This window comes from Bolinopsis microptera, chromosome 8 (genome assembly GCF_026151205.1).
Source record: "Bolinopsis microptera isolate Bmic1 chromosome 8, MBARI_Bmic_1.0, whole genome shotgun sequence".
NCBI lineage: Eukaryota > Metazoa > Ctenophora > Tentaculata > Lobata > Bolinopsidae > Bolinopsis > Bolinopsis microptera.
In genome coordinates this window covers 11,286,809-11,301,364 of record NC_087079.1, presented here as the reverse complement: position 1 = coordinate 11,301,364, position 14,556 = coordinate 11,286,809, and the positions used below count along the sequence as shown (strand labels likewise).

General features: G+C 38.4%; 2 protein-coding genes across 5 annotated transcripts in view; one reads left to right on the top strand and one right to left on the bottom strand.

Annotated features, from left to right (window-relative positions):
* Positions 1-14,556, bottom strand: part of LOC134819642 (potassium voltage-gated channel subfamily A member 2-like) — a 114,442-nt gene that overhangs the window by 51,844 nt on the left and 48,042 nt on the right. For 2 of the 4 annotated variants that reach the window (XM_063829692.1, XM_063829693.1), the window contains exons 2-6: positions 13,358-13,722; positions 12,826-12,985; positions 12,500-12,614; positions 12,122-12,276; positions 10,879-11,965 (exon numbers count right to left, since the gene is read on the bottom strand). The exons of 1 other annotated variant lie outside the window; for it this stretch is intronic. In XM_063829692.1, coding sequence (XP_063685762.1) covers positions 11,155-11,965; positions 12,122-12,276; positions 12,500-12,614; positions 12,826-12,985; positions 13,358-13,613 — 1,497 coding nt within the window. In that variant the 5' untranslated portion in view covers positions 13,614-13,722 and the 3' untranslated portion in view covers positions 10,879-11,154. Of the gene's footprint in view, positions 1-299; positions 522-10,878; positions 11,966-12,121; positions 12,277-12,499; positions 12,615-12,825; positions 12,986-13,357; positions 13,723-14,556 lie in introns of those variants that run through there. One more of the 4 variants, XM_063829695.1, reaches the window with a different exon arrangement.
* Positions 11,716-14,556, top strand: part of LOC134819637 (Golgi-specific brefeldin A-resistance guanine nucleotide exchange factor 1-like) — a 391,238-nt gene continuing 388,397 nt past the window's right edge. The window contains exon 1 of the mRNA XM_063829683.1: positions 11,716-11,772. The gene's annotated coding sequence lies outside the window, so the exon portion shown is untranslated. The remainder of the gene's footprint in view (positions 11,773-14,556) is intronic.

Here is a 14,556-nt window from a genome sequence, read left to right as displayed (position 1 = left end):
GTCCCAACAACAAATGGTCTGAGACGCGTCATAGCTTTCCGCTCAGTAATAATAACAATTAATTGTTGGTAGCTGTGATGGGCTCCTCGTGCAGAAATGCATGAATATCTTCCTCCTTGCTGACACTTGTGTGAGCTTGGAGAAGTGCATCATGAGCGGGCGTTGCCAGGTAACTGGCTATCCCGTGAATGGAAGCTTGTGTAAAAAAAAATGTCCACTTATCTACCGAGTAATAACAAATTAAGACGTAGTTTTGCGGAGTAAAAACAAACATTTGAAGAGAGAAATAAGGTACTTACTGTATCCAGCAGGATTTACATCCACACATGGTCTCGCTATTCTCTCAACCTTTAACCTATACTGCAGTATATCGACCGTCAACGGTAAGCAATAAACAAGGACATTAGTAGAAAGACAAATCTCTCTGAACAAATCTAATTTGCGGTATATTTAAGAGTCAGAAGAAGCTAATCACAGTCTTAATAAACAGTTTATCAAACTGATAATCTTATCCGTAAAACAGCAATTATTGCAGTGCAGGTCTAGTACGGAGTTATCTTAATGCTTTAACGAAGTTGGCAATAATGAATTATCGAAGGCAGCCCTGGAGAGATTATTACTATGAAGGGTGATGAGGTCACCATGATAATACCACCATATTAGGTTAAGACTTATTATTCTGCAATGAATTTCGATAAACGTATTTGCCAAAACGAATTATCGTCTTGTTAGTTGGTCAGAAAATGTAGTATCGTCTCTTACTGCAGACTTGAAAATAAATGGTTTACTTATAGGACGCAAGGTTTTAGGGAGGTGGAGAGGTTTCGGAGAGGTGAAGACTATTAAAAGTTCTACAACGTGGAATAAGGTTATTATTAGTTAAACACACTTATACGAAAACTTAAAGTTACATATGAATATTATACACGATGCTGCTAGCATTATCACTTGAAGCAGCGGAAATACGCCTGCGATCAAGCCAACGAGAGAGATGAATTCTAGCCATGTGACTCAAACTAGCCAACCAGATAGCTGTATTTTAGCGACATGACTTAAACCAACCAACAAGAGTGGCGGCATAGCAAGCAATAGTCCGTACTCCGCTCTATGGTCTCAAGCCTAAACATGAGGAACATGCAGATGTCCCCTATCATGGGGGCTTTCCAGGAGGAGAACAAACGTCTTTCAGTTTCGAAGTCACCTTCACTGGATAAAATGTGGACAGAAAGAGTTGCCATCACTCACTGCTTCAGCTCGAAAGGGCACACTCACGGAGGCAGTGGTAATAACAATTTAATACGATTATAAACGTACAATTCGTAAATCCGCGATTGTTGGTGCGGTAATTTTCGGGGAAAATTATGTTTATCCTATTGGCAATGATCTAAGGATGGCTGGGAGAGATTATTCTTATGTACATACATAGGGTAATGTTTCCATGGTAGTGTTTATACCATATAAGGTTAAGACTTATCACGGTCAACAAGTTTGCAGGTGTCACTGAGAAAATGTTTGTCAGTATAATAGTGCACAAAAGTCAAAACCTTGGAGAACTTGTGAACAGGACTGTGGAGCGACTACTGACCGACCGTTGAGCGAGCTTGTTATGTGCTAACTGCAGCCGCAGATGACAGGTTGATTTACCACTTTCAATTTTACTATATTTCAATTGGACCGCCACTAGCCTTCAAAGAATCTCGCAGCAGTTTCTAGAATTGGAAGTATAGAGCGGCAAAACGTTTGCTCTCAGGTTAACTGTGTGTTTTGGAATTATTGTCAATCAAACAGTTTCATTCATAATTTTGACTTTAAACCGCAATGCTACAGGCTTGTGGATCAACCCCTCGGCTTTTCGAGACAGACTGTCATTTAAAACTAAGATACTCTCATCGGGATATTATCAAAACCTCTAGAACTACAGTGCCTCTTGAGGTATTCTGACAGATTGAAGGTCTACATTCTCCTGATTTTTGGTAGCCCTAAGTGTGATGTCAGATGTGTAACTGAGTATTCTTCCGGTGGCGGATACTTCCGTTATAATATATTTCAACATAACACACACTGTAATCAGATTGTTACATGTGCCAACTGTTGCCTATTCCTGTTATTCCAGTGCATTCTAAAAATTTCTGCCGCGTATGTAAGTATATAGGCATCAAGCTTTCTTATATAACTATATAACGAAGGTATGTGACATGTTTGCATTTTGTTTTAAAACGTTAACTTTAAAATAGACGCAGCAAATTGGATCCTGGCATGGCCGGTTAATACTCGCGTAGTAACAATTGTCAAAAACCTGGTATTAATTGAATTCTGGCCATACACTTTTATAAACGAAACAGATGCAACAAGTGATGTGGTATTGTCTTTACAGTATTAGTATCTCTAAAGCACTGCCAGTGATAATGAGACTGTTGAAAGCATCAAATTGGTAACATCTCCCGCACACCAGTACTCAGTAATGGATTATTACAGGACACCGGGCTACATGCATCTCGTTAACACTCCTAATCTCCGCCTAAACCAAACACGAAACTCCCACTAAAGGTGGCTCAACAACTTGAAAACAATACGAAATCATAATTCGGCAAATACCAAACTCTGAGCTAATCAAGTGCACGTACGGCGCGGATGAGGGTGTTAGTGACAGGTGTAGGTGAGGGAGGTTGTACGGCTTATAACGGGGTAGGTGGCGAGGTGGATCTGTTCCTTTAACCTCACTCTTAACGACTTTAATTTGTTTCCATGTACCCACAGAGTTGTAACTCGTGCGAACCAGCCAAGAAGTGGTCACGTGATGGAACGGAATTGTTGCCAGTTTGGTGGAGATCAGATGTTTTCCATTTATAAGGTTTTGTGGCGTCGGAACGTTAAGTTTCTGTCAAAAAAAGTGTACGAGCAAGTTGAGAAAATGCACGCCAAGTTGAGAGAAATTTTGATAATTATATTATAACGCATAATTACATATATAATTAGATAATGACAGATAATTATATATATAATGACGTGTAGAATTAGGTTTAACACTCACTCTCCGGACAGCTTGCCGTCTTCCTCCTCAACGAATGTATAGGTGGTCTGGCAGAGGCCAGTCTTATCGTAGTCTGATATCTTGTAGAATTTATTGGAGTCTCCTAATCCGAACCACATTCACTATTAAATTGTTAAACGGGCCCCTTACTTCAGGGGTATTCTTCTTCGGGGTTCTTATTGCTCTTTAGAGGCTGATCGTTTCTTGGCTGTTTAGGGGTTTGGAATGAGCTCTAAATACAATATTGAAAAATGATAAACCTTTTTTGGTTATAGGAACATGTTATTTGTGAAATAACAAAAATGTCGATATCGAGAAAATTCAACAAAGTAACTTTTTAATTAACATAAGTTGCGTTTTTATTTGACAATACATTAACGTATAGTATAATGGATTTCCTGAGAAAACAAAATTGATAATGCTACATGACACTACATGAAGTGCTTATAAAGATCAACAGGACCACAGGCTCTTAAACCCTCTTAAAAGGATCGTGATATTGAACTTCGTTCATGAAGGGTATGAAAATGTGAGATCTTTTCAAATCAAGTGACGTTACTAAGAGGATATGTCACTGGAGTATAGTGCACTTCAAGTAATTTTGGATGAGTAGATGACGGAGGCACTTTCTAATACATTTCAGACTAATATCGGGCCTGCCTTGAAGTACACTTCCGCGGTTTAAGCAATTGTGGACTGTAGTCGTAGTATAGACTGTATACTGTAGTTGATTTGCTGCTTTGATTTTGACTAAGGAACGATATTATTAAAACGATAAAAAGGCAGGGAAGACATTATATCGTCAAACTGACAACATTTTATCTGACAGCAGCTAAAAACTGCTGTCTACTACTACTATACAAGACAAGTCTATACTACTTTAAACAAGTCATAGCTTATACACACAACAATACATTAGCACTGCACTACCACTTTACACTAACAAGTCTCTCTAACAACAAAGGGGCTTGCGGAAAAAGCTTAACAATGTTCTTCCTATACAAATATCCAAAGCAATTATATAAACCTAATATGATATCATTTCATGATCATACGATACAATGCGTTAACTGTATACTAACTGGATATGTAACAAGGATTAAGTTGGGGTTCAGTTGGGCGTTCTGCAGGATTTGTTAGCCGCATAATTGCAAAGCAACCTGATCGAATTATTTCCACCTACATTACAATTTCATTCTGTAAGGAGGCAGATTATTAATATTATCCAAATATAATCAATTATGATCGTCTAAGAATTCTTGCAATATTCTTTTTGCAGGATCAAGCCATGTAGCCAGTATTATCTGCCAGGGCAGCTGAGTCCCGGCAAAAGGGGAGGCTTCGCTTGCCCTGCCGATCATTGCTGGCTACGCAGCTGACTTGTTACACTCTTATAAATTGTGAACTGCGGTGTAGCTTATTCCTTTATTCTACCAAGGGGACGGAATTGGGAGAAGTATTATAGCTGTAGTCAAACCCTAATTTACACGTACCGGGGTTCTCGGGAGATGAAATTACCCTGGTTAATCGGGGTACCCGGTGGCCGGTATATTTTTACACTAGGTACATATAAATGATCAATTTCAGATCTCTTTCGAGGCTACTTCAAGATTGAGTTGGAACGCTGAAAGGTAGAACATCAGCCTTTCTTTTAGACTATCATGATTACTCATTAGATTATTAAACTTTTAAAGATACTGCCATACGATGTTAAAAACTGTGTGATCTAATTGAACTGGTTAGCACTGAGCAGTATGCAACAGTCAAAGTTCTGCACATGAAATACATGGAAAAGTACAAATTAAAACTTTAACAAATAGAACTATAGGGAAGACTGTTTGGGTGTAATAATAACGGGTTATAGTACATCTACTTCCTAGATCTCTAGAATTGTGTCCCTATATAATAGTGCCCTGTGCCCGTATAAACACGGTCCCTTTATCACTGCTATAATTCGTCAAGACATATGTTGTGATAAATATGATGGCCCGGTGCTTTGCCTACTGTCTATGCCACATGTGTTATTAAACTTTTGGGTGGAATTCGAAACATAAAGTGGGAATCGCTGTAAAGCCACCAATTATTATTTAAACTACTATAAATTTAAAAAGTAAGTGGCGAAAAAGTAATTAATATAAAGTAAACTTGCTGTACGGCAGTGTTAAACAAGGAACTGAAACCGAGGGGTTCCGTTCAGGCCCTTCACACTTTGTTTCTGTCTAGTTCTAATGTAGCGTCATAATAGTGACTTTATCATAAGGGGCTAAAGCCAGATCAATCAATTGATGAGCGATTTTAAACTTTACAACAATAACACACATTAAGAAAAGGAACTATAAAATGATCGGTAAAGGTAGGTAATGCATGAAAACAATGGAATTCGATATGTAATTTTATGTGTTAGGTGTTTAGATATAACGCAATAATGCTCTCGCGCTCTGAGGGCCGCGCATGATAACACCCGAACGTAGTGAGGGGGTTTGCGCGACCTGATAGAGTGAGAGAGTATTATCAGTTATAATACCTTCCGGGAATTATATCCACTAAAACTCGGGGACACCGAGGGCTGATAATTTGCTCATTTTTCCCGCAAGAGAAGCGAGGGTATTATCAGCCCAGACTCAGACTGGCTGGCGGCAAGTTTCAAAACAAATAACACTGGCGTTCTATATATTAGACACTATATTGTATGATGCGCACGTATCGGATTACACCCCTTCTGCAATCGGAACCGGAACGTATTATAAAATATAATACCTCCGCAACTTCGTGCCCGCAAATTCCCTCCAGCAAGCTGTCGGGAATTATAGCGCGCAGCACTCAGTGGCGGAGGTATTATAGTATTATAATGCCTGACTGTCCGATTGGAAGGGGTGTAATGTGATACGTGCGCATGATACAATATAGTGTCTAATATATAGAACGCCAGGGTAATTTGTTTTGAAACTAATTAACTCTGGAGCCGGAAACGTATTACGAGAAATGACAGTGGTCTCTCGCTGTTCCTATATACCTGTTTTGATAATGCTCCCTGAGAAAAATTTAGCGTTATCACTTTTCTCCCTCATGACACATTATCACATATAACGTCCCTGAGGGCATTATAAAAGATTTCAATGCGTTCAATATTCTGATATTCAATGTGATAATATTCAATTTGATAATGTGTTTAATGTCAAAATTGTTTTGTTCCTAAAGCCGCGACAAGGATTGTTGAATCAAACAATCTTTATGAACCATCCTTATGAACCATCTTTGACTTTATAAACCATCTTTATGAACCATATAATAGTCTTATAGTGATCTATTTGGACATCGTTTCAATACAGTTTACATAACTAACGGCCACTACTCAAGTACTTAAACTCTAAACAAAGTGGTAGAAATTATATTAATTAAAATTTACTTTTCATCTTCTATTTTAGAACTAAATTTAAACCGTTCACAAGTTGGAAATAATAAATGATTTATTCAAGCTGTCACGAGATGAAACTGGCGTCCTGGCAAAAGTTGTATCCCTCAAGTTAAATGTCTAACCTAAGCAGAAGCGTCTAAAATACGTGTAGGAGTAAGTCGTAAGAACAGAACGCGAAACAAAAGAACAGACAATAATGATATTTCTTATCGGTGGATGGCCTTACGTTCGATGTCGTCAGAGTTAAGCTTGCATGCTATGTTGCAAACGCTGTAGCATGCATATTTAGCGTTTTCGGTGTGTTTTCGTGGCATGGCATAGATGCCATTTGAGATAATTTAAGTATTTATGTTTACGTTAAATATTATAATGCATAAAGTTATGTAACATGTGTAATCTGTGTGCTACATGATATTCGAGCGCTGCCAACTCAAAAAATCATAAAGACACATCTTTGAAAACCAGAAAACTCATATTAACACGAAACCATAATTGGTTTGTTAATGATTTGTTTGCTTTCTGATAGAATCCTGGATCGACCAGATAATCCCAGTTTCGGTAAAGTCCCGTTCCAGCGAGAGAGATTTCTGGATCTCCTCTGAAATCAATCCAATCCCAAATAATAAACTCTCCAGTCCTTATTTAGATAACACATTTGCACTCATCCTGCTAGCTATAAGTATAACCGGCTTAAATGCATCATGCAATTATTGATACAATTACAACCCTAAAACTGTGTCCTCATGTAGTTGTTCCCTATATTCCCTTATAACTTTATAGTTAATCTAAACGTACCCGGTGGTGCAATTGTTTCTCTTTCTCCTGTTGGGTAACAACACACCCTGATGTTATCAAATAAAGAAATAAGACCAAACATTACTTTATGCATTTTATAGTAATTGATTTGATTAGTTGCGTGGCTGATCTCTTGCAATAAGTACTTTTCATTGCAAATATAAGCAGCTGCTTTAGGATCAAACCGTAATTTTATTTAAATTTTGTTTTTGAGTTGTAACGTACTTGAATGATTTTAAATCATAATTAACAAATATTTCGACGAATTTTGTTTTTCAACATAATTTAGGTTTAATGTAAATCACATACATATAATGCAATTGCAAATCACACAATAGGTAGTGTGTTATGAATGAGTTGTATTTCCTAGTTAATTGGACGGAATTAACACTGATCGCAATTAAATCATCCTAATTACAAACCTATACACTACTTAATAGTGCATCTACATGATAGGTCGCGACGTGGAAAACTGATCATCAACAAATTTGATGAAAAATAATAAATATAGTTGTTGACCAAAAGTATTCGCTAATAAAAATCAGATACGTACTGACTATTGACAGACAATTGTTTTTAATCATTACTCATTGGTTCGTCTTTTAAAAAGTAGAACTACATATTAATATACCCTACCAATACTAATAGAAATATGACTTATGAGTACTCACGGATGTTCTGCGTTGTCATTCTTGGTCGTATTCTTGGGTTTCTTCACCGCCCCGTTACTGTCCCCCGGTTTATCCGGCAGAAGCTTGCCCAGAGTATCAATATCTATACCTCGACCCGGCTTTATCATGACACTGTTATCATTACAAGGTTATCACGATCAAACCTTTGATATTTTTAACGAGAAGGGTAATCATCGCAATAATGCTATCAAAGATCTCAAATTAGTGTAAAATATTTCCAAATAGTTGATCGAAGTTTGGATATAGCATTAAAGAGGTTTTTATTTTCAAGCAGTTTTGAAGGAACAAACACTCGATTCTTTATGATCGAAGCTGCAAACATTCCAGAAACAAAAACGTCCAATTCAACTGTACAATCTGTAGTAAAGCCAAAGGCAATATTTATGTGCAATAGGAAATTGTAAATTATGCGATCCCGAATCTTAAATAATAATATCATTTCTATTGCAAAATTGCACACAAAAATGCAGAAAAACAGGACAAATTATGTAATTCCAGAACCGCGGCAACGATGACGGGTGCTTTTGTTATATTGCTACAGACTGTCAACTGTTTTCTCGGAAGTGATCGGTCCTATTTGCTTGGTGAATTTTTGCAACTACAATGTACTTGTGTGCAGTTACTGCGGCAAATAAGCCGTGACAGATTGCACTTGCAGAGCGCGATTGCTGCTAAATTATTAACTGTAACACTCTGGAAAACTAAGCGGGGAACCAAAACAATATTGTGTTGCAAACTCCAGTGTCTGAATGTTAATGAACGTTGAAACCTTTAAACATTTGAACAGACGTCTTCTTTAATTGATTTGGCCGAGATACAAATGCAAACGACTTAATCGGAGGTGTTGTACATTACATTTTGCAGACCTCTGAATATCAATTTCATGTATTAGTCGTACTCTGACTCGTAAGTTTTAATTGTTGGATGATATTTGTTTTTAGTAAGAACTTCACAGAAATAGTCTGAGTTATTCAATAAAATTATTAAATATTTGCAACAGCAGTCATTTAAATCTAATCTATTCTCAGCTCGATTATTTATTTCACAACGTTTGATTCTAAGATTATAAATCAAGAACGTTTCCTTAAAAGCCATAATCTTTACCCTGAGGTAAACCCTCATCGAAACCCTTAACCTCAACAAAACGCGGATGGGCTTAGATGTCGAAGAGTGAACATTCTGTTGGGTGAAACTCATCCAACCGGCTCCTAATAATATTTTACTTCAAGCGGACAAAATGTGCAAGAGAAAAGGTGAAAGCATTCACCGATAAGGCCGCTGCTAGTGTTGTTCGGCAATAACTGTTTAGATCTGCCAAGTGACAAGCACCTCATGACAGGAGGTGACAGCAAAGTAAAACGTTGTATTCTGTGAGAAACGGTGTGAGAAATGCTGTGAGAAACGCTAGCTCTCTCTCTCTCCCTCCCTCTCCCCGCACGATTAAAACAGTGTACTTTGCGTCCAACCCTGCTCTCCCTACGTTGAATTGCTGAATTGGGCCGTGTTTGGCGTTTTGTTTGCTCTCTAAAAACGGCTGCTGTTCACACACGCGTGTGTTAATATTATTGGGTCGTTAGCCTGACTTTCCGGGTCAGACAGATCATTGTTATTAAGTACAGCTGAATCAGTTGCTCCTAGAGGAATTAATCGCAGAGCCTTTGTGGAAAAAAAGTTAATCGCCATGCTCTCACGCCAGCAGCAGCTTTTATATACAAGGGGACCAAAAGTCAGCACACATACGCTTGCTCTTATAAAATACCAACAGCCATGCATTTCTAATTTGAGACCAGTAACTTTGCAGATGGTATACTGCAACTAATCATTCGAAGATTCCGTCGCAAAAATTAAAAAATTCGATTTTCAGAGGCCACACGCATTCAACATTGAATTGATTACTATACTCATTTTTGCAAAAATTCTAGAAACACCATTTAAACATATTGCAATAAGTCAGTAAATGCGGAATATTATCTGAAAAGATGACGCGAAACAGATTTAAAATGACGAAGTTATCAAGCAATTTGTTGATATCTTTAGCAAAACTGATTGGGTAATCATTTGATAGCGTGCTAGTACCTTAGTAGTACGACACTGTAATTTATAGGCTCTCTTCACGATCCCAATAGGGCTGCCGGACAGTTGCGCCCTTTCTCACCCATTCTATACCAAGTTACCATGGGAAGATGACGAATCAAAACCGATAAATATAAAAACCGCTTAATCAGATACGACAGTTGCGCCATGTTATTGTTAATCATGAAATCCAATTATATTTTGTGATGCAGATTATATAGACGGCCCTGTTGCCCGGCTTAAAATTCTTTAACACCCAGTCATGAGACTGCAAGGTCACGATTATTATTTGACTTGATCTGTTGCATTATTATCGTATTGAATAACAGCACGATGAGTTATCTTCCTTTGCTGAATGGGAATAAGGACTATATCGTCAATCGAATCTTAATTAATAATTTGTTTGCCAATTTAAGAATTACAGCACTTTTCCATTCTGGAGTGGAATTCTTTGCAAAAATCTAAATTGTTAATGGGCAAGTATCTGAAAATCGTGCAGGAGGTTTAAATTTCTCCTCCCAAAGTTAACGACTAGGCGGGGAGGGGAACGGGAGATCCTGGCGCAACGGGAGATCCTGGCGCAACGGGAGATCCTGGCGCAACGGGAGATCCTGGCGCAACTGTCGTTTTAAAAATGTGACTTGACGAATTAGATCACGTCACCCACCGTGTGGATATGGTTTCAACCCAATCACCTGATTAGATCTTATGTAATGAATAAACTCTATAGTCTATATTCGTGATCATCTGATTAGCTACAGCTTGTTTTAAGGACAAGTGTATTTTATAAGGCGAAACACAATGCATAATAATTTGACTAGATCCAATCATTCGAAATATCTAAAACACGCGAAAATGAACGTTCAATCGGATAAAATTAGCATATAATAATAGTTATTATTTGATTTGTTACATTCTTCGAATGAGTGATAATAGCAATTCGTGTCAGAAAGAAGTATTTCAGTCGGACCCTTTATAGTGACTGAGAAATAAGCCCCAACGTATGTGTAGTGTGTACTGACTTTTGGTCCCCTGTATATGTATATATTCTGACATCTGAATTAATTGCACACATCAGCTAATAGCAAAGCTTCATATCCTATCCCTCGAAAGAGAAAGTAGAAATGAAATCTCAAGAATTACTCATGTCACACGGCTGTAGTCTCGTTTTGCTCAATTTTCTTGTAAAAGTTTTTCTGTTTTTGATTTTTCTCATCGAGTTCGAACCCGTAGGCCACACCCGTATATTCAGGTATATGGCAGGGAACCTCATCACTGTACCCGTCAGCTATCGTAGCATACACCTTGGACTTGGTGGCTCGGGACCTCATGAACTTGTTGAAGTTGGTGATGATGAGAGGGAAGGGAAGGGAGATCACCAGGATCCCTGTGAGGGCACACATTCCTCCCACCACCTTCCCCAGTGGTGTTTTAGGGACATAGTCTCCGTAACCCACTGTTGACATGGTTACCAGACTCCACCAGAACCCAGCCACTACACTGTCGAACTGGTTGGGTCCCTCCTCACACACGTTCACAACACACTCCTCCCCATCATTCAAACACTCCTTTATATCACAACTGTCCGTGAAGTATATCAGACTGCTGAACAGCACCACGAATGTTGCTAACATGATGCAGAGAAGGAGCAGCTCTCCCGCACTTGCGCTCAGAGCTCGACCCAGCGCGAACAGGCCCTCAAAATATCTGGATATCTTGAAGATCCTTACAATTCTCATTGTTCTGAAGAATCTGAGTACGGTGAGGTAGGGTTTTGTGGGGAGGAGGAGGAGTTGGAGGTAGAAAGGGAGCACTGCCAGGACGTCCAGCCAGTTTAGGATGGATTTGCAGAAAGCTATCTTGTCTGGACAGGATACTGCTCGGACTATGAAGATGATGGTGAACCATGTTATGCTTGCATACTCCACCATTACTAGAGCTTCACTAGCGTCCTTCACTCTGGAATTAATAGTAATCTGTTAGTTGCTGCTGTCAAAACGATAGTCAATTGTGCAGGATATGCACCGACCAATTACCAGCTCTTGTCGAAATACGGAGTTGCCGACATTCATAATACTAATTATCAGTTTATTTCATTATCACCAATTTACTAACCTGTATGAACTGAAGATGATTTCTTCTTCGAGAGATTTGTTCCTCAAGAGCGGCAGAGACTCAATGCACTGGGCAGCCACAGCCAATAATATCACAATTTGGTCGAGGTAGCCTATGACTTTTGCCACTTTGCTTGAGTTTGGATCATCAAACAACTGAAAATTTAAGTCAGGTAAAAAATGAATTATAAACTACAAATTACAACACTACAAAATATTTATTACATTTATTGAGTATTATGTATCAGGATGGAAATATTTTAAGCGGGTAATATCCAAACCCAGGATACATAGCACTTTGTTGTAACTTGTATGAAAAGCATTAATAAAGCGATTTTGACCAATTTTGAGAAAGACGATAGATATTCGAAAATCTTACCAGCCAGGTTTTCTGCTGCAACGGGCACACATATTCCCCTGCTACCTGATCTATACCAGTCAACTTGTCCACTGCGTTGAACTTGTCTACTATCTTTTTCTCGATCTTGAAAAACCTGAGTGATGTGGAATACAGATGTCTAATTGGCTAGTATGATCCACGATAAAAGAATACAGCTATCCGAGTCTGATTGGCTAGTTTGAATCACATGAAAAAATTACAACTCTCTGATTGGCTAGTTTGAATCACCTGCAAACAAAACAGCTCTCTGATTGGCTGGTTTGAAACGCGTGACTAGAATAAAGCTCTCTGATTAGTTAACTTACCTCAGCTCTTCCACAAAAACATCAGGATTAACTGAAGAAGGTAGGCAGACTATGCCCGGTGACTGGTAGTAATACAGGATTGTTTCGAACGTTGATCTACACCGATCAAAGAAGTACTCTTTCCTTTCCTTCACGTAATACTCCTCGATTTCTTTGGAGCCTTTAACAGGATAATGTATTAATGATTTCAGATAAAATGTTTGCTTCTGCCTGTCGTGTGATTAAAGCTAATTTGTCCAATTAGCGAGATAATACGTAATAATAGCGCGCTAATTCGTAATAATTAGAATTTAGATCGATTTAATCATGGCCCATTAATAAGGGCGTTATATAACAATATAGCCTGATAACGCGGGTTATGAACGGGCTATGATTAAAGCAATTTAATTATTACGAATTATTAATTCATAATTAATGTTTCATCAGAAATTTACATTTTTAGAAGATTGTCTTTAGTATCAAATTCTTCACGATAAAAGATCCACACTTGACGCGAGAAATCAGCTCTGATTGGTAAAGTGTAAACTCATACCTAGAAGCGTGTCAGGAAATTTCTGCAAAGTACTCCTCCTGGTCCTAAACTTGAGTCCTGCCACGTTGATGACCACAACCTCGTCACTGCTTGGTGAGGCGGGTCTGGTAACCGATCCGTTACACTTCATACAGCTCTGTCCATTCTCCTTCTTTTCATCCTTCTCCATTCCATTCTCATCATTCTTCTCGTCCTTCTCCGTTCCATTCTCCTCTGTCTCCCCTCCTTTTTGCTCCTCTTTTTCTCTTTCTTCCATGCAATATGAAATCTCCAAAGTTGATGCTAACTTACTCCGAACAAAATGCTGTTATCAAGCGCGTGCAGTAGCAGGTGTTCTTCAGTCGGGCTCACTTTGTTAAAACTTGCTGGAAAGTAGACTTCTTAATTAAATTGCAAGAATTTACCGAGACGTTAAAAAGTTTTAAAATGTTGCAGTTCGGCCGAGAAGGAGGAAGATATTTTTGCAGGCGAAGTACCGGAGATTTTATTGCTGTTAGCAAGATCAACAACAACAAATATTTTTACAACAAATATCCTCACTACAAATATAAATTGTTTGATCATATTTTCAAGAAAAGGAATAATCAAGCGAAATTAAAAGCACGACTGGCTGGAATATCCCTGCCAAATGACTTCATGTTTGTGAAGAAAACAATACACTGATCTCCAAGCTTGTCGTACAACAGCTGCCAGATATAACAAGATGCATTCCTAACAAAGAAAACCTAATGACCTTAGTAGATGTGGATTGTGGACCTTACACACGGCGATTACCCCCTAGAGCGACAGTTTTCAACAAGCTTATACAATATACTGCACTGCCCCCTGTTTATCACTAGTAAGCTTGAATATATTTACTTGCCTGCTTGCTCTTGCAGCAGCAAGAAAATAAATCTTAGCTTGATGGAGGGCCTCTTTACTTTAACTTGTCAAGTGCTCAAAAACATACCATTGAAATAAGTAAAATATTAAACTATCACAACGACAGTGTTGCCAGAAATGCAGCTGGTAAGAAAAAAGGCACACGTCAAAGCCATCTGAGGCCAATGTCATCATCATCGATTCAATATTTTCATAACAAAACGTAAGGACAAGTGGCCCCTAAGTGGCTAGAAGGTAACCACTTAATCATGATTAATCACAACATTTACATGTGATATAAACAACATGGTATCAACAAAATCTTCTGCGGGAAGGCT